The sequence below is a fragment of the Oikopleura dioica genome, unplaced genomic scaffold (genome assembly GCF_907165135.1).
Source record: "Oikopleura dioica unplaced genomic scaffold, OKI2018_I68_1.0, whole genome shotgun sequence".
In the NCBI taxonomy this organism is placed as follows: Eukaryota; Metazoa; Chordata; class Appendicularia; order Copelata; family Oikopleuridae; genus Oikopleura; species Oikopleura dioica.
The window spans coordinates 8,582-31,610 of record NW_027649639.1 but is presented as its reverse complement, the minus strand read 5'-3'; the positions used below and the strand labels follow the sequence as shown (position 1 = coordinate 31,610).

The 23,029-nt window shown below is 41.6% G+C and overlaps 7 protein-coding genes and 1 long non-coding RNA gene across 8 annotated transcripts; 4 read left to right on the top strand and 4 right to left on the bottom strand.

Moving 5' to 3' along the window:
• Positions 1-810: 810 nt before the first annotated feature.
• On the bottom strand, positions 811-2,551 carry LOC145710819 (ras-related C3 botulinum toxin substrate 1-like). Its single transcript, XM_081788526.1, has 5 exons — positions 2,417-2,551; positions 1,955-2,108; positions 1,823-1,912; positions 1,098-1,270; positions 811-1,053 (listed from the first exon to the last, which is right to left on the bottom strand). Exons 1-5 carry the CDS (start codon positions 2,420-2,422, stop codon positions 826-828), a joined length of 651 nt encoding a protein of 216 aa, XP_081644652.1. The 5' UTR covers positions 2,423-2,551; the 3' UTR covers positions 811-825.
• A 1,649-nt stretch (positions 2,552-4,200) lies between these two features.
• LOC145710834 (uncharacterized) lies at positions 4,201-4,851 on the bottom strand. The gene is made up of 4 exons (XM_081788539.1): positions 4,721-4,851; positions 4,557-4,680; positions 4,343-4,513; positions 4,201-4,300 (listed from the first exon to the last, which is right to left on the bottom strand). The coding sequence occupies exons 1-4, from the start codon at positions 4,835-4,837 to the stop codon at positions 4,230-4,232; spliced, it is 483 nt and encodes a 160-aa protein (XP_081644665.1). The 5' UTR covers positions 4,838-4,851; the 3' UTR covers positions 4,201-4,229.
• A 363-nt stretch (positions 4,852-5,214) lies between these two features.
• LOC145710831 (uncharacterized) lies at positions 5,215-6,398 on the top strand. The gene is made up of 2 exons (XM_081788536.1): positions 5,215-5,368; positions 5,410-6,398. Exons 1-2 carry the CDS (start codon positions 5,215-5,217, stop codon positions 6,396-6,398), a joined length of 1,143 nt encoding a protein of 380 aa, XP_081644662.1.
• A 154-nt stretch (positions 6,399-6,552) lies between these two features.
• On the top strand, positions 6,553-8,734 carry LOC145710830 (ATP-binding cassette sub-family A member 10-like). The gene has a single exon (XM_081788535.1). It carries the CDS (start codon positions 6,553-6,555, stop codon positions 7,543-7,545), a length of 993 nt encoding a protein of 330 aa, XP_081644661.1. The 3' UTR covers positions 7,546-8,734.
• A 731-nt stretch (positions 8,735-9,465) lies between these two features.
• LOC145710829 (uncharacterized) lies at positions 9,466-10,431 on the bottom strand. Its single transcript, XM_081788534.1, has 6 exons — positions 10,267-10,431; positions 10,142-10,205; positions 10,010-10,075; positions 9,780-9,967; positions 9,651-9,740; positions 9,466-9,606 (listed from the first exon to the last, which is right to left on the bottom strand). The coding sequence occupies exons 1-6, from the start codon at positions 10,429-10,431 to the stop codon at positions 9,466-9,468; spliced, it is 714 nt and encodes a 237-aa protein (XP_081644660.1).
• A 799-nt stretch (positions 10,432-11,230) lies between these two features.
• On the top strand, positions 11,231-11,767 carry LOC145710836 (uncharacterized). The gene is made up of 3 exons (XR_014135091.1): positions 11,231-11,507; positions 11,551-11,665; positions 11,713-11,767. It is a non-coding gene; the product is annotated as an uncharacterized LOC145710836 (long non-coding RNA).
• A 485-nt stretch (positions 11,768-12,252) lies between these two features.
• Positions 12,253-13,433, top strand: LOC145710828 (sorbitol dehydrogenase-like). The gene is made up of 4 exons (XM_081788533.1): positions 12,253-12,405; positions 12,448-12,887; positions 12,929-13,129; positions 13,190-13,433. The coding sequence occupies exons 1-4, from the start codon at positions 12,253-12,255 to the stop codon at positions 13,431-13,433; spliced, it is 1,038 nt and encodes a 345-aa protein (XP_081644659.1).
• A 1,064-nt stretch (positions 13,434-14,497) lies between these two features.
• On the bottom strand, positions 14,498-22,917 carry LOC145710818 (protocadherin-11 X-linked-like). Its single transcript, XM_081788525.1, has 8 exons — positions 22,760-22,917; positions 18,066-18,394; positions 17,222-17,710; positions 16,792-17,079; positions 16,167-16,441; positions 14,881-16,078; positions 14,636-14,805; positions 14,498-14,594 (listed from the first exon to the last, which is right to left on the bottom strand). The coding sequence occupies exons 2-7, from the start codon at positions 18,389-18,391 to the stop codon at positions 14,730-14,732; spliced, it is 2,652 nt and encodes an 883-aa protein (XP_081644651.1). The 5' UTR covers positions 18,392-18,394; positions 22,760-22,917; the 3' UTR covers positions 14,498-14,594; positions 14,636-14,729.
• Positions 22,918-23,029: the final 112 nt, after the last annotated feature.

Genomic DNA, 23,029 nt, shown 5'->3' with positions numbered 1-23,029 from the left:
TTTTTCATATTTTCATGTTTATTCTTCTTTTTTTTGAACGCGTTTTTTAAGGCAAAAGTAAGTAGAGTTTTTCAGGAATGTAATTTCAAGACGCAAAAATTTTAAATTTGAGGAGCCAAAATGTACAGATACGATTTTATCGATTTGGAAATAATAGAACATGTTGAGAAATTAAGAATTTTAAGGGTAGGTTCATTTGTTCATGATTTTTTGGAAAATACAGGTCAAGAGCTCAATTTTGATAATAAGATAAGAATTTTTGGGTTTTATTCTGGACTAGAATCACTTTTGAATAGAGTTTTCTTAAGGGGGTAGCAGTGGAAGCTCGGAAAGAGTGAGGAAAGTGAATGTTCATTATCATCGTTGTTGGTTCTTTTTGAAATACTGTGATGAATAAGTAGAATACTGTATAAGGTGAGGAGAAGAAACTTGTGCGTGAGTTGGCTTTTGAATTTTTAGAGCAGGTTGCATTTCTTCGGCTTCTTTTTCTTCTTGTTTTTGGCTGATTAGTTGGTTTTAAAATTAGTTAACTCAAAAAATTTGGCTAGGGATAAGTGAGTGTATTAGTAAGTTGGTTAGTTCACAAGATTATACATTTCTTTCGTTTCTTTTCCTTTTTAACGGCTAATCTAGCTTTAAAAGACTTCCCCCGAGTCCGCAGGCCGAGGAAAGGGGGCGGATTCCCCCTCCTTTTAGTTGAAGAAAGGCCCCCTCAAAGGCTCATACTGTGGGTGGAGGCCCCCCTCTTGTAATGCTTTCAGTATATTTCCCCAGATAAAGCTCTAAGGGGGGAGTGGGAGCCTTTAAGGGGGGTCTTCACTGAAATCAAAAATAAGGGGAGGGGGGCTTCGCCCCCTTTTCCTCGGCCTTCGGCCTCGGGTCTACTATGCTTGAAGACTCTTTTTTATGAAAATAATTAAGCAGCCGTTCCGTTGGTGGTGGATATAAAACAGCTCGAATGGTTTCGTCGAAGAGTTGCTTGAGTCCCTTCTGCGTCAGCGCCGAGCACTCAAGATACCTCACCGCTCCAATTTCTTTCGCCAGCGATTGACCCTAAATAAATCATTTACAAACCCAGACCCGATCAATTGACGAACCTGTAGCTCTGTGATAACGTTGAGTTTCTTCTCTCTTAGTTTGTTGATTGTGTCTGGATCTTCGCGCAGATCTGTCTTTGTGCCGACCAGGATCACTGGCGTGTTTGGGCAGTGATGCTTCACTTCGGGATACCATTTTCCTTTTACGTTCTCGTGAGAGGCCGGAGAAACAACTGAATTTGAAAGTTTAGTTATTTTACTTGATTTCGAAGTCAAAAAAACGAGAAATCGCTTGCGGCTTCGACTAAATCAATCAAGAGACGCGCTTAGCGCGGCTTCTTTATTCCTCTTTACGCTGGGTGACGGGCGGCGACGTTCTGCCAGAACGGCGTTCTGCAAATACAGAACGGCGTTCTGCAAATGCAGAATGGCGTTCTGCATAAGGATTTTTTCCGATGTAACTTGATTCTTATCAGATTTAACGCATTCAGCGAAGCTTAAAGAGTAACTCCTGACTTAAGAAATTCTGAGATTTCCTTTAAGACAGGCGCGAAGCGCATATATTTTCTGAGTGCAGAACGCCGTTCTGTATTTACAGAACGCCATTCTGCATTTGCAGAACGCCGTTCTGCTGCAGAACGTGGCCGCCCTACACCCTTTACGCTTGAAGCTGCAGGCGGCTTCTCGGCCGCTTTGAAAAAAGATAAAGAGAAAAAACCGTCTCTTGATTGTTTTACTCGAAGCCGCGAACGGCTTCACGATTCCAGCAAAGATGTGTTTCGTACCTGAGAAACAAATGAGAAAAATATCAGTCTGTGGATAACTGAGAGGGCGCAATCTGTCGTAGTCTTCTTGTCCCGCTGTATCCCAAAGGCCTAAAAGAAATCAAGAATTGTAAAACAATAAAGAAGCATTACCTAGATTAACTGGTGTATTATCAATAAGAACGTTTGCTGAAAAATTGTCAAAGACTGTAGGTATGTATTCTCCCGGGAAGGCGTTTGTCGTGTAGGATATCAGTAGACAGGTCTTTCCCACTGCGCCGTCGCCAACGACCACGCATTTTATTGGCTGAAAAAAGGGGTTAGGAACTTCTTATCGGATGGGATTGAAAATTTGATTGGGATTTTGATTTATTTTTATCGTAAAATTCAAAACCTTATTAAATTGAGGCTCTTATTGGTTTCAATCAAGATTCTTGCTTTCTGATTGGTCATTTAGAAATATTAATGCTTCTTATTGGTCGAAAGCCCTTATCATAGAAATGCGATGTTTTTGGCTTGTTTTAAAACTGCTTTATAAGCACATATTAATTTGAAGAAATTTGATTGGATAAGAATCGAATCTAAGCATTTTTATTGGTCAGTTTAATAGTTTACCTGCATTTTGAGATTTTTCTTTCAAAAAGCCCTTCTCTCTTCCTTCTCAATTTTCACGATTTTCGAAACTTCATAAAGAAATAAAAATAATCTGAAAAGAAACAATTTTGTTAGAATCCGCCAAAAACAGTATTAAAAACAAGCAGTGCTCGCTGGCCATGATCGAGGCGCTTTTCGGTAAATAGCGATTGGAAAATCGATAACGCTGAATAAAATGGATTCCAACTGATGGAAAAAAGAGGCATTCAGGGGAAAATGAGGGGGTAATCGTCTGAGTATGAGCTTTTTCGGAGAAGATGAGTCAGAAGTAGATCATTTTTGATATAAAGAAGGGTTGAAAAGAGGTTCACAAATACATAAATCAGCTTCAAAATAATTCGATATATTTCTTTAATCTTCGCGGCAAAAATTAATCATTCGATGAGTTGCTTCTCATTGTTCTCTAAGTTTCTTAATCTCGCCGGGTTCTCAAGAAACACAGTACAAAAACTTAGCTACGGAAACAATAACAGACTTTTTATTCTTTCCGAAAATCATCGAAAAGGTCAAAGCGATCTTTTTTGTCTCTTTTTTGTTGAAATCAACGAAGAGCGAAAAGCAATTTTGCGATCAGATTTGAATCTTGGGAAAGTGATTCTGCCGTTCTCATTCAATATTTGACGATTAGCCAGTTTGGTACGTCATTATTGAATTTCAAAGAGTCGGCGATCTCAAAAATCATTAATGAAAAGCCTCGTAGCGGCTTTTTTGGAAACGAAGCCGCTTCAAATGACCCTTTCTGTTGATATTTTAATTCTTTTTTGCGGCTTTGTTTTTTTAAAAAGCCGCTACGCGGCTTTCCATTAATGATATTTTAATTTAGATCCTGACTAAGGCCTCGTAACCTTCATTGAAATGATCTAACAGGAATTTATGTAACAGAGTCTTCTTCTTATATCTCTTTCTTTCTCAAAAAAAGGTAAAAAAGACAATTTCACGGGTGAAATTTTTACGGCGTTTGGTGGCTCTTTTGTTGTTATATTGTGGCGTTCTTTAGATCTCGGCGGAGAAATTTTTTCAGAAAGGAAATTGTTAAAATGCACGGCTCATTGGCCACTATTGGAGGCGGAGAGCGCGCTCCGGCCAATCCTGAGCCAAATTAGTCAAACTGAAGTCTACACTCCGCCCGCTTCCGACGCGTTCCGCCCGAGCCCGAGCGGGGAAAAGCTCTTTTAAATTGAAACAAATAAATTATTCTGTAATTTGATTTTCGAAACTGATTTTCGCGACTGTAATGAACTCGTCTGAGACGTTGATTTAGCGTTAGATTGTCTCATTATTTTTAATTTCAAACTCAAGCAGCTTTTTTTGAGAAATGGAAAGCTTCATTTTCAAAATAAAGATTTTCGTTTTCAAGACAGATTCTCAAGATGGACTGTGGTAGACAATCAAATTCGAAAGATTAATTTGTAGCTTTTTAAGAAAACAAAACAACTAGCAGAGAACTTTCGAAGATCAGCCCTTTTCTTTTCCTAGTCATTTTACGAACGGCTTTCTTTTCAGCAACATTTTATATTAATTAGATAATTTACGAACGCCGTGAAGTTGTCGCTCTTTGTGTCTACAGCTTCATGAATGTTTCCGAAAACGAGAATTTTAATAGAATTTTTTGTCGGAAACAATCCAAGATTTTACGAAATCTTCCTCAAAAAGCCGGCAGTACTCATCCGAGCAGGAACAAATCGACTGCGAAGACTCTCCCGCAACTTCAGCTTTCGCTCTTCTTATCAATAAAACGCTTTTGTCCGGTAGTTTTGTTTATTCAGCAATTCAGTTAATTTCGTTTTCCGAAGGAAGGAAATGCTTCTTTCATGATTTTTTGGAAATTTTCGAAATATTCTTCAACTAAATAAAATTAAAATCCGTTCTGAAAAAAATCTCACAGACCATCTTTTTCTGTGATATTCTCGTCTCTATTTTCGAGGTCCTTTTCAAGATTAAATCCGGCTTCTTCCAGGCTCTTTTTCATTTGTTCCGTCAATGCCGATGCTCGCTCGACCACACGGTCGTAGGCTCCGTCTTTTACCAAGTTTTCCGAGGTCTCCGCGAAAGTCTCTGCTAGGCAAGGCGGGTAAGCTGAGTGGTGCTTGAAAGAACTTACATGCAAACTCTAGAATCTGGCTGAAGCCCTGTTGGACGCAGGCAACGCCTTCCTCGATCGTCATTTTCTCGCTGTGGCATTCTCTTGGTCGCTCGAAATCGTAGTTCGCGACTTTTTCAAAGATCTGATACATGATTAAAAAATCAATTGAAGCGAATACTTACCTCTTTGAAGTTGCCAGAAGACGAACGAATGATCTTGTCCAAATCTTCAGCCGCTCCATTGAGCACGCGAAAATCTTGAGCTGCAGCGAGACCAGCAAAAAGTCCGAAAAGTTTCATTTCAAAATTTTGCTGATATTGTTTACAAAGTGTTGCCCTGCCTAGACTAGCTTGGTGAAGACATTGTGGACCAACGTGACAAAAAAGGTGACCTTCGTACTTGAAATAAAGAAATGAACCTAAAATAAGAGGTTAGAAAAATCTTAGCTTTTGGCGTTCTTGAATTTCTGTTTGAGATTTAATACCATTGTTCCTTTTTATTCAATTTTCCAGAACATAAAAGTCACAAAGACTCCCAACTCGTCGAATTTGACCTCAAAAAAGCAGAAAAGTCTGAAGCTCAGACTCTGAACTTGAGTGCGAGGTTCAAAGATTGCGCGGCTTATTTCAAGACAACGCACTTGATAATTTTCCTTACTGATCAATTTTCTTCGAAAATGAAGAAAAATTCAAAAATATCAAAGAGAAAATTTTGGACCCTCGCTCGACTGTTCTTGCTAGAAAAGCTGAGAAAGCCGCTGGATTTGGTTCTTCTCTTGACGGTTCCTTCTTTGAGCTCGATTTTGCTTCTCAGTTTCAGGGAATCAATCGGTAAGAAAATTCCCTCGTCCAATCTCTATCTTAATTTTCAGCGAGAGATTACGACACGCCGCAAGTAAACCTCCCGCCAATAATTTCGTCAAAAGTCTATCCCAAACGATTCTCCGTGGTCGACACTCATGAGATCCTCTTCACTCCAGACACTCCTCGTAACTTTGAAATCATCAACAAAACCTGCTCCGACATCGGTCGAAAATTCAGCGGCTACGACTTTTTCGGCAACATTTCTCAAAAGAAAAGAATTGTGCCGAAAGGATTTTCGACAGTTGAAGACATGGAAGAGTACATTCATTCCCGATCGAAAAATAGCACTTTGAATATTTTCCTCGGCGTTCATTTTCATTCAGAAGTTTCTAAAAAGCTAGATTTTACGATTCGAACAGTTCCAACTGCTGGAAAATATCCAATCAAGGGAAATTGGAAGGGCTGGATGGGGCATTTGACCTCTCCGACGATTTTTGGGAAAATGATTACGAACACAATCGGCTCAACTTTGATCGACGATCATTCTCAGTGGTCGCTCTACTACACCGAAGCATTTCTACCCGTGCAGAACTCGATTCAGAAACAGTTTCTAGAGCAAAACGGCGTCAAAAATGATGCTGAACAAATTTTACAGCCGTTTCGACAGTCGGTCAAACTGACTGCGACTTTTGCGGAAATGGCGCGGCAACAACTCCACCTGATTTTCATGATCGGATTTGCGCATTTTGTCCAACACGTGATTCGGACTATCACTCGCCATAGGGAAGAACATCGACTGGATTACCTGTCTCTCGTTGGCGCGTCGCCGAAGGACATCATTCTAGCGCACCACTTCGTCAGTTTGGTTTTTCAATCGATCGCTTCTGCCATCGTTTCCTTCTCGTTGACTGCGAAGATTTCGACCAACGGCGCGATCTTTCCCCACACTTCGTTTTCCGTTATCTGGCTTCTTCTCACTGCTTATGGTTCTTCCTTGATTTTCGTCTGTCACTTTGCTTCGACATTTTCAAGACGCCAACAACGGCGGCAACAGTGACTTCGGCGATCATTTTCTTCATTTCCGTCCCGCATGGATTTATCTCGACCAGCTGGCGTCTCATGCCATTTCTGCTGAAAATTGCGATCATTCTCAATCCAACAATTTTGCTCGCATTGGGCTGCGACATGATCTGCCATTACGAAGGCAAAAGATGGCCTTGTCTCTCAATAAGAATTTCTTCAAGAGAATTTTCTTTGAAGATCCACTGGGAATGGTCGATGTTATCTTCTATCTTCTTCTCACGACGCTGTTTTACTTCTACCTCACTCTCAAAATTGAGAACATAAAGAGCAGAAAACTCAACTCCCAGAAGAAAACGGACGCTTTTCGCTTCGAAGTGCAAAATTTATCGAAATTCTACTCTTCTTCCGGTCAAGTCGCCTTGAAAAACGTTTCCTTCAAAACTGAAGAAAAGACAATAACAGTTCTTCTCGGCGAAAATGGATCAGGAAAATCGACGCTGTTGAGCATTCTATGCGGATTTGTTGAGCCCACATCTGGATCAGACCTCATCGGCAGCGGGAATTGCGGATACTGTCCGCAGCACAACATTTTCTTTGAATTTTTGACGGTGAAGGAGCATTTTGAAATCTTCTCCGAACTCTCGGCTGAATCTTCTTTTGACCATGAAGAGATTGAATCCTTGGCAAAAGACGTTCAACTTTCCGAAAAGCTCGAAAACTTTCCGAATCAGCTTTCGGGCGGTATGCTTCGAAAGCTTTCTTTAGGGCTCTCCATCATCGGCCGTCCGAAAAGATTGCTTTTGGACGAACCATCCTCCGGACTTGACCCGGTCTCTAGAAAGGAACTCTGGGGAATATTGAAAAGTTTATCAAGCGCGACTTCTATTCTCATGTCGACTCATTACATGGACGAAGCGGAAAACTTAGCGAACTCGGTGATTTTCTTGAAAGATGGGCAGCTTCCCGAGTCTGGATCGCTCAAAGAAATGATGAAAGACGAACCCTCATTCAGACTGTCCTCATTTTTTGATCCAGTCAATACAGAGAAAGGAAATTGGCAGCTAGAAGAACGAATAAAAAGTTACGAAGTCCTTGAAAAAGCCCTTCAGAAAGCCAAAAAAGTGACGATCAAATTTCGTCAATTCTCCTTACTCAGCTTCGAAAGTGCTTTATTCTTCTGAAAAGAAATCCTTTCATCCTCTTAATGCAGTTTCTCCTCCCGACAGCCGTGATCATCTTGACAGACATCTTCCTCGACAGCAATAGAAGCGCAAGCCCGGAAGCATCAACGGTCAATTTCGACGATGTGCTGAAAACGATCGGAACGGGACTGAACGGAATCGTCCACCTTCCAGACTACGACTTTTCTTTGTTCCCGAACGACTTTTTCCACGCTCCTCCAGCTGCTCTCCTTCATTCTCATCGAACCCTTCTTCAAAAGCAAAGAGCAACTCGAGCATGTTTCTGACCCACAAGCCCTTTGATCTTCCCCAGCCGGAGGGAGACGCGCTCTTTACAGATTCGTTTGTGAAAGGAATGACCGTAGTCTACAACTGTATTTTGGCGATGATGCTGATGATGGCGCCGATTGGAATGAACGCAGTGGAGGAGAGAACAACTGGCTTCAGGCAAATTCAAGCGCATACATCGAACCTGAAAAGGCATCACTTCTGGCTCATCCAGTACGTCACCTGTCTAATACAGTCAGTGCTACTTCTTGTCGCAACGATGGCAGCGACGAGTTTTTCATCAAATCGCCGAATTTTCTCCTCGGACTCGACGAATTCTCGCCCGTCTTTTTCGTCTGCATCCGATTCTTTATTGCCCACATGCCGGTAGCTTTCATCCTCGGCCATCTATCAGAAGACAAAGGCTCCTTCATCGGCCACCACAGCAACGTCAACATCATTTGCACGGTTCTGATGTTCATGTCCGCCACCTGCGCGCAGATCTTCACCGGAAACGAGCAAGAGTCTTCTCTTCTCTTTCAGCTGTATGGAATTCTGCCTTCGTACAACTTCGCGATCGAGCTTTTTGAAATCTATTCGTCAAATTCTTTCTCGAAATTATGCATCAGTAAAAAGACCACGGGAGTATCTTTCTTTTGCCAAGCGATACAGATTGATTCGATGAGCGTGGTCAGAATATCTGGCAATTCGTGGATAAGAAAATGGTTGGAGAAAATAAAAGGTTACAAAATCGTTTAATTTTTTAACAACCATGGAAACAGATGCTTTGGTCTTTCGTCTATCTACTGGATGATTCTCTTTTTCCTTGAAAACTGCGATGATGAACTAACACCCATTGAAGAAACGAATTCTGTTCCTAATTCAGAAGAATCCATTCAAATCAAAAATATCACCAAAATCTACAAAGGACGGTCTAAAATTCTTCATTCTTTTATTTTCTCGATTCTTCATTTTGAGACCCTTTAATAGAAAAGCAGCGAAAGAAGGAAGTACTGAAAGATGTTTCTTTCAACCTTCATCGTGGGGAAACCATCTGTCTTCTCGGCTCAAACGGGGCTGGAAAAACAACGCTCTTGAGCATTCTCTGTCAATTAAAGACCCCATCAAGTGGCTTCATTTCGAGATCAGGAAGAATCGGGTATTGCAGACAGCAAGATTGTCTGCTAGACAACTTGACGGTAGAAGAAACGATCGAAATCTTACTCGGAACAAGAGGAATCGAAAACTGCCAGCGAGTCGCGAAGGAAATCAGTTCCCTCGTGGATATTGTCAAATATTCCAAAAGACTGACGAAAGAGCTTTCTGGAGGAGCTAAGCGAAAATTGTCCGTCGCCATTTCGATTCTCAACAACCCGGATTTCATCGTTCTTGATGAACCTTCCGTGAGTGCTTGCTTCTTTTTCTGTATTATTAATTTTTTCTAGAGCGGTCTGGACCCGTCAGCGAGGATCAAAATGAAAAGCTTGCTTCAAGTGTTTGAAAAATTAAACAAAGGCGTTTTGGTGAGCACTCATGTGGAGGAAGAAAGCAAAATATTGGGATCGACGTCGATATTTTTAGATCGAGGTCGAGTTAAAGAAATTATCAAATACTGATTTGCGATAAAAAATAAAGCAAAAGACTTTTGTTGGTTCATTTATTTCTCGCTTCCCAGTCAGAAACTTGCAGGTCATAGTAATCGCTTGCTAGTCTTGTCATCACCTTCGCCGTCATATTCGTCATCTCCGACTTCGAAATTGTCTGTTTTGTCGACACCAGAAAACTTGATATCAGCTGAAAAAATGGTTATTTAAAAGTTTCTCAGAGGGAGTTCTTACATCAGCAGTGGGGTGCAGGTAGAAATTACTGTAAGATCCGCTCAAATAATCGCCTTGAAAGACGCTTAATTTGCCAAGTTCTTTCAAAATCTATAAAACATACAAAGAAGGATTCTTTCAAAACCTAACCTTGTTTGTTTCCGCTTTGTCGATTATTCCGTCTTCATTTCTATCGAAAATCTTGATCATGGTCGATCCGGCCGTCGCGATGAAATTGGCAAAGATCTTTTCGAACTTTTCAAAATCAAGTTTTCCATTTCGGTCATCATCAAATTCGTCGAACGAAAATTTGAGGAAATCAATTATCAAACTTGTTTCTGAACGAATTTTTATTATCTCAGCTTTTATTAACTTCGTACTTTGATTGATTTTGAGGTCTTTCATCAGCTTTCGGCCGCATTTTGCGAGAAGATATTTTGGAATTTCTTTTCGGCATTTTTTAATTGATTATTTTCCAAAAAGAAACCCTAAAATCTATTTAACAAACGCACCTTCATCATTCTCTCTACAAATATCGAACAATTTTCTCGCCGCAGATGAGTACCTCCCACTCCACTAAAAAGCTCTATCAATTGTCTATTCGCAAGAAGTATTCTAAAAGACAGGAAAAACTTACTTCTTCAAGTAGAGCATCGGTAATTTGAACAGATTCCTCAGCAGATTCCCAAATAATGTCGTCAATTTTAATCAGCGAGCTGGGAATTCCCGCGAAGAGGTTTTTGTCTTCAATGTTAAAATCGACCAAACTGGAAACCACCATTTTCGCCTTCTCGATTTTCATTTTCGTTTTTCGTCCACCAAGTTTTCACCGCCCAGTTCTTCAATTAGCTGGTCGAAATTCGCGTTCAGATTGTTGAGGCTTTCTTCTACGGAATAGCTTTCGCCGAAGACGTTGATCAAAGTTTTTACTAAACAAATTTTGAAAAAATCCATCAAAAATTTTCTTACTTCCAGAAGCATAAACATCTTCAACAAACGACTGCCCACACTGCGCCACATTTTTAAACGAATTCATATTCGCGCAAATTTCCGGCAAAACAATTTGCGATTTCGCAAACTCCTCCTTGATCTCTTTATACCCGCTCAGGCTGGAAGTGAACATTTTGTCCATATCGCCGACGATTTTCTCGATCGATTCGGCCGGAATTTCCATCGACAAAGAAAAAGAGCAAAAAAGAATAAAACATAAAAATTTCATGAGATTTCGAAACGAAAACAAGTCTCTTTTGGCAGCGCTTTTTGGCTGAGCGGGTTCTTTTCTGCGGTCAAAGTCGAACCTGAGTCCATTTTCAATTTGGCAGTCGAGGTTCAAAACGAGATACTGAACTCCATGTTCAAAATTTTCCATGAAGCAGCAAGCTACAAGCTTTATTTGATTTATAGCGCGAGACTGCTGTAGGTAGGTGAAAACAGGCGTCTCCGGAGCGATTATAGCACCTTGGTCTGAACCTAACAGCCAAGATCATTGAAGGTCGAATGTCTAGAAATCCTACATCATTCGAAAAAGACCGCGTTTAAGCTTTTCCCAAGAAAAACTCATTTTTTATAGAAAAAGAGGAGAAACTTCAGATGAAAAATGACGGGAAATTATGAAAAATATCAATAAGCAAGAATTTGTTAATTTGAACTCAAGTGTTAGGTTCGTTTCATTATCCTGAGATAACGCCCTATTTGCTGAATTTGCAAAATGAAATTACAAAATGGGGAGTACCAACTCAACTCGCGCATACTCGAAAATTCTGCGCATCAAAAAACGATGAAACTTTTCGGATTCTTCGCCGCCTTCGCCTCCTCAGCGGAGCCGACTCCCTTCCCGGTGATTTGAGCGATATTATCAACAGTTTCGACATTGGAGAAGTGAGTATTTTCTTGTCAATTCTTTCACTTATTGAATTTTCAGATGATGGACAGAGTTGCTGACTTCGATTTAAACAGAGAATGCGGCAAAATGAACTCGATCGAGGACGGAGTCGCCTGCTTGGAAAAGGGAATCGGCCATATTGTCGATCTTTCAGGTTCGTTTTCGTCTTAGATTGTTTAAAAAAGTCATTTCAATGTTTAGCCGAGGGAATCATCGACCAAATTGACATTGTCAACCAAATGAAGGATGTTTTCGGGGTTTGGGTGACGAATTCGGCCTCGGAAATGGAAAGAAGAAAGCGTCGTTTGGTTCTTCCTCCAAAAGAGGCTCTTCTTCCCGCGGAAAGGTTTGAGCTCGGAAAGAAACATCGCTGAAAATGTGTTATTAACACTCTCTTAAAGAGATCGACTAAAAATGCCGATATCATCGGCCAGATGGCGGACGCGTTCGGAGACTTGGGAGGTCTTGGAAGCAAAAAGGAGGATCGAAAGGATTTGACTTGGGCGGACTCGAAGGACTTCTGAAAAATCTTTAACTGCTGCTTTTTGACACTGATTTTGAATAAATCAAATAAATGTATTGCAAAATTGAAAATCAAATTTTAGCTTGCAGAGCTCTTGTCGAAAGAAGTGGGCTCCTTAAAATTAACGACAATTTACGATCATCAATCTCTTTATTTGCCAAGCACTTGAATTTGAATAAAATGGCCATTTTGCCATCTTTTTCTTGAAATTTTGTAACATGCAGAATCGAGGCATCTTCGTCGAAAACAGAGAGGGCAAGGATCCCTGGACTGACAAGGGAGTTCCGGGCGATTGGATAACAGAGCTGAAAATTGGCGATCTTGGAGCGACGCGGTCTCTGGAGGAGGATGAGGTTTTGATCAAAGTAAAGGTAAGGCCCTTGAGAATGATTGATTTTTCAACTCTGTTTCAGGCAGTTGGCATCTGCGGATCAGATGTTCATTACTGGACTCAAGGCCGAGGAGCCCGATTCGCAGTTGACAACAAAATGGTTCTCGGCCACGAAGGCGCTGGCGAAATCATCCAAGTCGGATCCAAAGTCAGCAACGTTGTCAAAGGCGATCGCGTCGCTTTCGAACCCGGCTACGCGACTGGCGACGATGAATTGACGAAAAACGGGCGCTACAATTTGAGCAAGGTGTTTTTCTGCGCCACGCCGCCGGACGACGGTTGTCTCTGCCAGTACTTCGTGCACAAGGCGAGCTGCTGCTACAAGATGCCGGAAGAGATGAGCTACGAGCTGGGCGCGATGATTGAGCCGCTTTCTGTTGGAATTCACGCTGCTAAGCGAGCAAGAGTTGAACCTGGCCAGGATGTGCTTATTACTGGAGCTGGGCCGATTGGACTTGTGAGGTAATGAATAAATTAATTAATTAATTATTTGATAATAAAAGCGCGATCGCAGCGAGCGCAAGAGGAGCCGGAAGAATCGTCTTAACAGATGTCATCGAAAGTCGCCTAGAGCTCGCTCGATCCCTTGGTTTTGAAACTGTTAATGTCATGTCAAAATCACGTGACGACATTTTGACCGAGCTTGGGCAAAAATTCGACGCTGTGATGGAATGCACTGGTCGAACAGAATGCATGCAGCTTAGCTTCGGATTCTAAAGAGCATTCAATTTAACATCGAGCGGAAAAAATAAATCCCGAAAAAGCATCTTCGCGGCGAAGCCAGGATCAACAGTCGTTCTCGTTGGCTTGGCTCCGCGCGACAAGATGTACGAGTTGCCAATCATGCTTGCTTCGGTTCAGGAAATCGACATTCGCGGCGTCTTTCGCTACTGCAACACTTGGCCAGCTGGAGTCACCATAGCCCAGAAATACAAAAACAGATTGAAGGAAAATGTCAAAATAGACTTTAGCAAAAACAGTAGCGATTTCTGCTTTTTGACTTGTTGAAAGCGCTGATCTCGCATCGATTCAAACTTGAAGAATTCGAAAGTGCCTTCGAATTGGCGCGCTCTGGAAATTGCATGAAAGTTATGTTTTCCCTTGAATAAAGAATAATGAAACTCTATTTTTACTTGAAAGAAAAACTCTTCGTTGATTTCAATTTTGATTTATTTGGATTTTTTTTTGAATAAACAGAAAAAATTGAACTTTAGCGGTAAGACTTTTCGATTATTTTTTAAATTTTTGGCAAGTTTGTATTTCTTTTTTTCCGCTTTGCGATTTCGAGAGGTCAGTTTCTTTTTTACAGTTGAAGAATGCACGCGAAATGGAACAGGTAGATATATTTTTAATTCTTGGTTCGTCGGTAGTTTTTTCTTTGGAGGCAGTTTAGTTGGCTTCATCCCTCTCTTGTGGCGAGGGGTAAGTGTATCTAAACAGGCGATGATCGATGCTTAGCCTTTTTTCGACACTTACTGAATTCGATTGTTCTGATTTCTGTTGAGAGTTCCGGCGTTGCTGGCAATGTCGGAGTCGTAATGAGGAGACATGTGCCCGTTGAGCAAGGCGACGCTGATCGAACTGGTTTCAGAGCGGACTTCTTCTTCGTCCAGAAAAGTGGAGAAATGAGGTCGGTGAGGGTTGTTATTGCCGCGGCGGCTGAGACTTTGATAGCTTTGGGAAGAAGGAGGAGAGTAGATCAGCTTTGAAGAGCTCGACTTGCTCATTGGCGCGGCGATGAAGGTATCTGTTGCGGCTCCTTCTGGAAACGAAAAATATGGAAAGAAAGTTTCATCGAATTTTACCTTGGATTTGATTATTATTTTGCCGAAGAAGCGAGCCCATCCACTCTTCATCCCCAATTTCTTGCGGCTGAGTATTGTAACCAACTGCTGGTGGCGGCGCTAAAGATAACAATAATTAAATCACCCCGGAAGTAACTTTGACGGGTTTTAGCGAGCAAGTGCAGCGCGAGTGACAGCTGGACCAAGTGCCGACCCGTCAGCTAGCCACTTGAACAAGTCACTTGCGAATTCGCCAATTTTGCTGGCTTTTTTTAGAATTTTTTTTACCTGGGAAGTTGTAGGAGTTTCCCGGGTAGTTTTGAGTCGGAATAGATTCGCCCTTGCCAGAGTCGTTTCCAGAATGATAGGAAGATTGCCCAGGCGACTAGAAATAAGTAAAAGAGAGTCAAAGGGATGAAAAGCTACCTGCATGGCTCTAGGATCGTATGGTTTCGTCCAGTTGCCCTCAAAGTCGTTTCTTGAGTCGAGAGTAGCGCCATGCTTCGAGCTCGCCAAATAATCATGCCCCCCTTTTTTCATCGAAACATTGTAGGCTTCTTGGTGCCCTTGTTTTTTTCTTGCTCCAGCAGCGCGCTCTAAAAATCGGCATTTTAAATAAATGATCCTCTTCCATATTCTTATTTGGCTTGAAGAAGTGCCACTGCTCTTACCTGCAACAACAGCAAACCAAAACAATCAGCAAAATGAGGAAAACCGCTGCTCCGCCGCCGATAAAGACAATGTTCGCGCTCAAAATATCGGCGAAATCGTCATTGTCAAGATCTTCAAGTTGGGTTTCATCGACGATTGCGGCAATTTCCGTGGCATTTTTGCTCGCTCGAGTGTTGATGAACACTGGAAAGCGGATGGTGCTGTTTTTTGGGGAAGGAGAAAAATTGTCGTTGGCGGCGATTTCGACTAGAAAAAGCCCGTCAGCGTGATTGCCCTGGTAGTCGAGGAGGTATTTTCCGGTTTTTGAGGTTTCCTGGAGCTTGAAAAATTGATTCGAAGTCGGAAAAAGTTGAATGGAAACATCCTCTGCGGTCGTTGAAGCGTCTTCATCGCTAACTTCCAATCTCGATACAGTAACATTCGCCTGTTCCTCGACCACCGCGTAGGATTTGCCCTTGTTAGTCCGCAGCGTCTTGAATTTCTTGAACTCGATCGAAGGAGCGAACTCGTTGACGTCGAGAAGCTGGATTTTGACATGTGCCTCGCTGACTGTCATCCCCTGCATTTCCGGGTTTTCGGCGGTAATGACAAATTCCCATTTTTTGTTGTTTTTCTCTCCTTCATCTTCAAAATCGAGTTGTCTTTTGAGAACAATTTGGGCGGACTTTTTATCGGCCATCATTTCCAACTCGAAGGGATTCGGCGGAGTCGACAGCTGACTTTTTTCAGGTTTGAAGTCGAATTTGATGTCGGAAAAAGCAGGGCTGAGATCGTTGTCTTCAGCGGTGATGATTCCAATTATGTCGCCTTTTTCAGCAGTTTCGGGGAATTCGAAGCTGTATTTCGACTTGGAAAAGGTCGGCTGGTTGTCGTTCTCGTCGATAAGCTCGACAAAAATGCTCGTAGCGCTTGTTTTTTGCGGAAAACCGCGGTCTTTTGCCACGAGTTGAAGTTCCATCTTTCCCAATTCAGCGCTTTCCGAGTCGAGCTGTTGTTCATCGTAATCGATTTTTTGCCTGAGGACGATCGAGACTGGCCCGCAATCGCCTTCCACTTCAGTGCCGAAGAGATACGAGTCTTTTCCAGTTAATTCGTAGTCGATGCAACCGTTTTCGCCGGCGTCTTCGTCCGTGGCGCTAAAGCGGTTGAGCAAGACGTAGCCGATTTCTTCCGATTCGGAGAGTTTGACTTGGTATTCTGTTTTTTGCGGTCAATTTTTGAAACTTTGAAAGAATTTTACAAAGCGGCTTATTTTTTTAATGAAAAGAAAGGAAGAAAAAATGACCATTTCCTTGAAGCTGAAACTTGGGGCCATTGTCGTTCACATCCTGGACGACAATCTCGAGAGGATAAACCTTTGTAAGGGGGCTTTGCTCTCCGTCGGTGGCTGAGATCGTCGCCTGAATAACTGTAGTCTGCTCGTAGTCGAGCGCCTCGGCGAGGAGCAGTTGAAAGCTGCCGACTTCAAACTTGACCAGTTCAAAAGCGCTGTTGTCGATGGAGGCGGTGACTTCTTCGCCGCGGTTGTCTTTATCGGTGACAAGGACAATTGCGAAGAGCCTGAAATTACCTTTAATTTTTCTCAAAAGGAAAATTTGATTGGCCAATTAAAATTCAGGAATTTCAAAAAATACCAATAAGATTTTTAATAGAGCTTTGAAAATAAAACAATCCGAATATCAAAATTGATAAAAAAAATGCCAAATAGTGGAAAAAATTCAAGTGCCGTGGTGGTGGTGGTGGTGCAGCATATCAGTGCCTGTTTTGGCAACAGATTCTAGAGCGTCAACAACTAATTCACTTATCGCGAAAATTAAGAATATCGCCTCCTGAGCCGTGAAAAACGCTGGATTAAATGATCCTCTTATCACAAATCGCAGCAAGTGGTCCCTGAATTGAGTCACTCTTACCCTCCAACTTCGAAGTCTTCTTTCAGAAAAATCACGCTCGAGTTGCTGCCTGCCTCGGCATTCAGCGGTGTGACTTGGACTTCCGGCTCTTCGTCGTTTTCGTCGAGGACGTTGACGTTGAGGATGCAGTAGGCGACTTTGGGTTCTTGACCGTTGTCAACTGCTTCGAGGTAGAGGTGGTGGGATTGGACGTTTTCGAAGTCGGGTGATTCGAGAATTGTGATTTCGGCTGTTTGAGGGTTCAAATTGAAGACTTTTCGGGCTTCGGTGTTTGTTGTCGAGGAATATCTAAAATTGAAATAATAAATTTTTGAATACTTTTAACAATTTGTCTCGAAATATCTACTTTTCATCATCCGGAAATCTTTTAAAAGCTTTGAGAAAGTATCAATCAGCCTACTGTCACTTTTGCCGCGTTTTTTCTTTCTACCTGTAAGTAATCTGTCCATTTAGCCCATCATCCGCGTCGGTGGCAACAATAGAGATCGGCAGTCGCTCGCCAATCGCGAGCCCCTCTTTGATTGAGATCGAAACGGAGCCTCCCTCGCAGCCTTGCCAAGTCGGCCGATTGTCATTAACGTCAACAACGTTGACGAGCACCTTGACCGTGCTCGCGCGCTCGCCTTTGTCGAACGCCGTCAAGGCGAGTTCGTAATTGTCCTTTTCTTCGCGGTCGAGAGTTCTTTTTAAAATCAGCTGTGGAACTTTCGTGTCGTCTGGGTTTTTGTACTCGACCAGGTTGAACGTTTCCGAGTCGTCTTTCAGCGAGTAGCGGTCGATTCCGAATTCGTCGGAGTCTTCATCAGTCGCGCTGAAGAGCATTTTTCGCTGGCCAACTTGGGCGTCTTCGGAAAAGAAAATCTCGATCGGTTCGTCTTCGAAAACTGGCTTGTGGTCGTTGACATCTTCGATCGTCAAACTAAACGATTTTTTGATGATGAAAAATCATTGAATCAAATTTTTCTCAAGGGTGTCCCTTTCTGAACAGAATTTCGAAAAATTATCTCATAAGAATTAAAGAGGATGGGAAATCCGTTTAAATAGGGATTCCCTTATGATTTTTTTGCGGAAATCGCCGAAATCTCCATTAAAACTTAATTTGCTTATAAATAAGCGCAGAGGTGCAGGGTCTTATTTTGAGTACGCGTGCTCATCAGCCCCCTAAATCACGCAGTCTTTGATTAACCACAAACAAGCGGCGGTAATTTCAATTTTAACGTTTATTATTTATCAAATAATTGAAAAATTTTACAAAAAAATTTGAAAAAGCCTACCTGAGTTCGTAAATTCCTTGATTTTTGAAGGAATAGAGCTTCAAATTAATAATACAGTCTTCATTTTTCTTCGTTGGGCAGATTTTTTCTCGGTCGATTTCGGATTTGGTGTAAAGATCGGAGCCCTTCAGTTCAAATCCTTTGGCGTTCGTGATGAGTTTCCATTCGAGTCCTGAGGTGCCGAATTGCTGGTCCAAGTTGACGAGAAAGGATCCAGGCCCTGTTTCTTTCATTGTGTGTTCGCTGTGCCAAATTTCTGCATTTGCCAGCGGTAGAAACAGTAGGACCAGTACTGTAAGAGCAAGAGAAGGCTTGTATCTCGACATCGCCTAAAACAGAATTAACAATCAGAAATTGATAAATTATTAAAAAGATCTGAGTCTCGATAAAAGTTGAAAAACTACTCGATTTTTTACGTGGGATGCACTTAGCAAAGTTATTCATTTGAATAATTATTAAAAAACGCGTCGTCCACCACTCGTCTGCATTATTTATCGAAAAAAAGGAAAGTAATGAGAACGAAACTGTTTAGAAATTGATTCGTAGAAGATCTCGCATTGATGAATTCTGATTCGGACAGAAAATCTGTCTCGTAAAATTAAGGCTTTCTCCATCAATAATTTGGATATGTGAATAAATAAGGGGGTCACTACCATTTTAATGGACGAATTTCGCGACAGATCCTATAAAGAGTAGCCCTCTGAGTTCAGTTACCTGTGAAAAAAACCTGACTCAAGGTCCGAAGGATGTCAAATGAAAAGCCGCGTTGCGGCTTTTTTAATAACGAAGCCGCAAAGCAGCTTCGCGAAGTTACCATTTCCACCTTTTGTTTCTAATAGGTTTTCTTGCGAAGCCGCATTGCGGCTTTCTTATTCGAATAAGCCGCTTCGCGCCTTTTCATTTTAGATCTTTGAGACCCTGAGTCAGGTTTTCTACACAGGTTGCCGAGCCTTTTTTAAACGGAAAGGGCAAAAGTGTCATTTTAATTTCCGCTCACCCTTGAATCGAAATATAAAAAACACGATGGGAAAAATTGAGAGTACTCGACAGGGCGATACTTTAATCCTAAATGCCATCTGAGAGATGAGCACTGAGTGGGGCTAGGTGCGACCTTTTCGGGGAGAAGGATTTTTGGGACGGCGCCAGTGTAAATTTATTACTGAATAATGCCAAAGCCAGATCCGTGCTTCGGAAAACAAGTAAATATAAATAAGAACTGAGAAGAGATTCTTTTATCGAATCAGATCTGTATCACGGAAGCGAGCAAAGAGCAAATAGACTTAATTTAATAGCGAATATCCGATGGAGTTACACGCTAACAAAAGGATTTCCTTCGTGCCTCTTACGAATATTCGGCTGTATTTGCTTATGCTTTATTTTGGCTATTTTTTGTATTGAAAAGTTTTTGGCCAAGAACTGATTTCACCGGTTTGAATCGACCAAGTCTTTTTGGGCCAAAAATATTGAATTAAAATTGGGGATTGGAGAAGTTGGCATTTAAACTTGGCGAGCAGGTTTAAAAAAGCCCATGGGCAACTACTAATTAATGAATCTAATTAGAGCTGGATTGGGATGACCTGCATAAGAAATAAGCAAATTACCGAGTTCCAGTTCGATAAAGCCGTGAAAATCTACCTAGTCTTCGACAAAAAATGATGGATCTCCGAGGCCAATTTCATGGATTCTCTCCTTTTTCAAGTTCACTTGAAGCGATTCTGATAGTATTCAAGTGTTCGCCCCCGAAAACAAACAAAAAGAAGAAAGCTACTACCTGTAAATCTCTCCCTGGAAAAAGATTTTTCTGAATTCTTCGCGCCAAAATATCTCTCGATCGTTATGAAGAATGCTATTTTTTATCGTACCAAAAAGTACTACTAAGCCCAAAAGTCGTAAAATGCCGCTGAAGAGGCCAGAGAGTCTCGAAACTTCATTTTTACGAGAAATGAAAAAATCAATCATCGTTTCTCAAATTCAAAGAGAAAAAAAAACGATGTCATAGCATTGAATTTTGATTGAATTTTGAGTTGTTTATGTTTTAAAATCTCGCTTTGTTGAGGATATTTTATCCAAATTAACCCATTCGGCGGCGGATTTGAAAAGGATTCCTCTCGCAAAAAGGCTCAATAAAGGAAGACAGAGAGCTTCAAAATCAAATCTTCCCATGGCGTTGAAAAACTTTGAGCTCAAGCGGTTTTTGGTCCGACAAAGAAAGAAAAGTGGGGTTGAACAGATGTCTATGATCCCGAATTTAGCTAAGCCCTTCTTTGTGAAATCGAGTTATGAGGGATAAGCCGCGGTCGAATTGGGCTTCAAAAACATCCGAGTTGATTTTTTAAATAAATTTGTCAATTTTACAGAAAAAGTTTTTTGAAAAGAAATCAATTTTTCATTACTTTTTTCCTGCTCATTTGGCTAAAGAGGAGATGTGTGTATGTAGGGTGTGTTTAAAATTGAAGGAAAAGCATGTTTGAGTTTTTTTAGAAAGCAGATGTGTTGATCTGCGATGAAATATTTACTGCTCGGCAGCTCCATTGTGTTCACTGCGTGTGCTAGATGGCCCCTTAGCCCAGTTTACTGGCTGTGTACCTCAAATGAGCACTTTTATAAGGATCCGCCACTTTGCTAACTATCAAAATATAAAAGAGGCAGGTCGACGGGGCCGCGTCAGAGTTTGTCACTTTCACTTCCATCGGAATACTCCCAGATCAAATACGTCCTTTGTAATGCGCTTTTGGCTCAAAAATGTATTCTTATATGCAAGGGTCTACCAGGTAGACTCTACCTCTTAACGAATTTTGTCCTTTATAATATGGACATCTAAAGGAGACCCCCTTATTATCACTATTCAACATTTTCGCGATTCTGAGGCCGGTAGATTAAGTGTCGTTGAAGTTTTCGGCTGAGCTGCTTCATTGAAAAGCACTCTTCCAGAAGCAAGTGCTTCTCGTTTCGTTTGTCAATAGCTCTGGTATGTTCTTGACTCTGAGAGACTCGCGAAAATTCAAAACATAAAAGCGCTGAAAATCGCGCTTCATTATCCTCAATCAAAAAAGTTTGATAAACTAATATTCGAAGAGCCTGATTCCAGGGCTCGAAAAATGGATGAGTGCGCAGATGGCGAATGCAGAGGTCAAGAACGCCGGACTGGGAACGCCGGCGCGGAGGTAATTATTTGACCCCGAAAAGGACTAAGTGAATGAATGTGTGTCCGGCGCGATAAGGCGGGGCTTAGGCGCTCCTTCACCTTATCAGTAGCTGACCACTCCCAAAGGATAAAAGCAGAGAGCGCTAGAATCGTAACTTGCTTCCCAAAATGGCCTAAATAGCTAATCAAAAGCGGACCCGCCAGGCAGAAGAGGAGCTATTGTTGCTTATACATTCAATTTAGTTTTGGAAAAAACTCCTGGGAGAGAGAAAAAAGCTTGCAACAAAGGAAGATGATAAGCCTTGAGCCGAGCTTAATCAAGGAGAAAAAACGGTCTCGCTGCTCATTATCAAAGCTTATCAGTTTTTCAGTTTCGATTTTGCAACTTGCAACATTGTGGCCTACATTGTACGTTGCAAAGCTGAGTCAAAGCCCTTAAATATTTTAATGAAAAGCCCTTCGCAACAATTGTCATTTATCTGTTATTCAGCGAATGAAAATATATTTCAGAGCCTTAGCTCATATTTACCATAAAGACTGTATATAAATACAGTAGATAAACGATAAGACAGCGTGATGACAAGAAAAGAAAATGAATATTTTAACCGATTTCCCCTGCGAACGCGAGCACGGTCCAAGTCAACGCGTTGACATTTTCGTGTCCCTCTGCCACGGGAAATTCGTTTTGAATAAATTCAGCCTCGGCGGCCGAAAATTTTTTGGTGCAACCGCGGTGCCGAATTTAGCGCGCGCTGCATTACGCGGTTAGATAAGCTCACTTCCTCCGCCCGTTAAATCGGCGCTAATCGATAGCGCTTACTTTTTCCGTAATTTTGAAAGAAGAGAAGAAAAAGATCTAACGAATTTCGTGGTCGATCGATCTCGGAAAAGACAAAGGAATCAAAAAACTTATCTTACTGTTGCTTCAAAAGAGCATATTTTCTTGAGCAAAACCTGTGTCAAAACCTGAGTCAGGGTCTGAAAGATGTCAAATGATTAGCAAAAATTAAATTCAGACCCTGACTCAGGTTTTCAACACAGGTTTTTTCCTGTCTCAGAGCCTGTTTTTAAAGTCGCGCAGCGAGGATGATCCTAAAATCTGTCGCTCAACACTTCAATGTGTTAAAAAATATAAAATTAGTCGATATATCGAGTCAGCGGGTGGCCTGGATAAGTTTCTCACCCTCGGCATGAAAAATCGATTTATGCCCTGTCCCCGTACATCAAAAACTTCCCTCCCCACTGCGCTTCCTATTCCGCTCTATAAAATTGTTCTCGTCTTTTTTCGATCGATATTTATAAACTAAAAAAGGTTTGGAGATATTTTTCGATGAACTGTGCTCAGAAACCTGTGTAGAAATCCTGAGTCAGGCTTTAAAAGAGTTGTCATGAGAAGCCACGTAGGCTTTCAATTCCTTCTGGGATAATATGCAAATGAAAGATGCTCGTTTTCAGCGCTAGAATCTTCAAAAACAAGCGTGGTATTTTGGGTCTGATTCAAAATTCCGAACACTCTCCCGTCAAAATGCAATAATGTGCGGTCGCATACCTAAAATTCTCCTCTTCGGCGATTTCTGTTTTCAGTTTTTCAAGCTCTTCATTTGATCTCTCTTGAATCTGAAATTCTCTCTTGAAAAGAATCGGTCTTGTTCAATTCAAATTGTAATCAGGTAATTTTCTTTTGTTACATTTGGCTTTGATTTTCGTCTTTTTTCGCAGCTGATTGAGCGGGGCGCGGCGCAGCGGCGGTCCTAGCGCGCTAAAAGAGAGCGAGAGCGCCCTCCTGGCGATACCGAAAATCGGCGACCACCCGCGGTAC

What these genes read in the sequence shown, in the direction of transcription:
- LOC145710818 (XM_081788525.1), bottom strand. Translation starts at nt 18,391, where the DNA reads ATGTCGAGATACAAGCCTTCTCTTGCTCTTACAGTACTGGTCCTACTG. An exon ending in AATGGACAGATTACTTACAG is followed by an intron (nt 17,080 to 17,221) that starts GTAGAAAGAAAA and finishes TTTCAATTTTAG; the next exon opens with ATATTCCTCGACAACAAACA. An exon ending in GTTTCAGCTTCAAGGAAATG is followed by an intron (nt 16,079 to 16,166) that starts GTCATTTTTTCT and finishes CGCAAAAAACAG; the next exon opens with AATACCAAGTCAAACTCTCC.
- LOC145710830 (XM_081788535.1), top strand. Translation starts at nt 6,553, where the DNA reads ATGGCCTTGTCTCTCAATAAGAATTTCTTCAAGAGAATTTTCTTTGAA.
- LOC145710828 (XM_081788533.1), top strand. Translation starts at nt 12,253, where the DNA reads ATGCAGAATCGAGGCATCTTCGTCGAAAACAGAGAGGGCAAGGATCCC. An exon ending in AGGTTTTGATCAAAGTAAAG is followed by an intron (nt 12,406 to 12,447) that starts GTAAGGCCCTTG and finishes ACTCTGTTTCAG; the next exon opens with GCAGTTGGCATCTGCGGATC. An exon ending in ACAGAATGCATGCAGCTTAG is followed by an intron (nt 13,130 to 13,189) that starts CTTCGGATTCTA and finishes ATCCCGAAAAAG; the next exon opens with CATCTTCGCGGCGAAGCCAG.
- LOC145710819 (XM_081788526.1), bottom strand. An exon ending in TAATACACCAGTTAATCTAG is followed by an intron (nt 1,913 to 1,954) that starts GTAATGCTTCTT and finishes GATTTCTTTTAG; the next exon opens with GCCTTTGGGATACAGCGGGA. An exon ending in TTTTCTCATTTGTTTCTCAG is followed by an intron (nt 1,271 to 1,822) that starts GTACGAAACACA and finishes TTTCAAATTCAG; the next exon opens with TTGTTTCTCCGGCCTCTCAC.
- LOC145710834 (XM_081788539.1), bottom strand. Translation starts at nt 4,837, where the DNA reads ATGAAACTTTTCGGACTTTTTGCTGGTCTCGCTGCAGCTCAAGATTTT. An exon ending in CTTCTGGCAACTTCAAAGAG is followed by an intron (nt 4,681 to 4,720) that starts GTAAGTATTCGC and finishes ATCATGTATCAG; the next exon opens with ATCTTTGAAAAAGTCGCGAA. An exon ending in GAATATCACAGAAAAAGATG is followed by an intron (nt 4,301 to 4,342) that starts GTCTGTGAGATT and finishes AATTTTATTTAG; the next exon opens with TTGAAGAATATTTCGAAAAT.
- LOC145710831 (XM_081788536.1), top strand. Translation starts at nt 5,215, where the DNA reads ATGAAGAAAAATTCAAAAATATCAAAGAGAAAATTTTGGACCCTCGCT. An exon ending in CAGTTTCAGGGAATCAATCG is followed by an intron (nt 5,369 to 5,409) that starts GTAAGAAAATTC and finishes CTTAATTTTCAG; the next exon opens with CGAGAGATTACGACACGCCG.
- LOC145710829 (XM_081788534.1), bottom strand. Translation starts at nt 10,431, where the DNA reads ATGAAAATCGAGAAGGCGAAAATGGTGGTTTCCAGTTTGGTCGATTTT. An exon ending in TTGTAGAGAGAATGATGAAG is followed by an intron (nt 10,076 to 10,141) that starts GTGCGTTTGTTA and finishes AATGCCGAAAAG; the next exon opens with AAATTCCAAAATATCTTCTC. An exon ending in ACCTGCACCCCACTGCTGAT is followed by an intron (nt 9,607 to 9,650) that starts GTAAGAACTCCC and finishes CCATTTTTTCAG; the next exon opens with CTGATATCAAGTTTTCTGGT.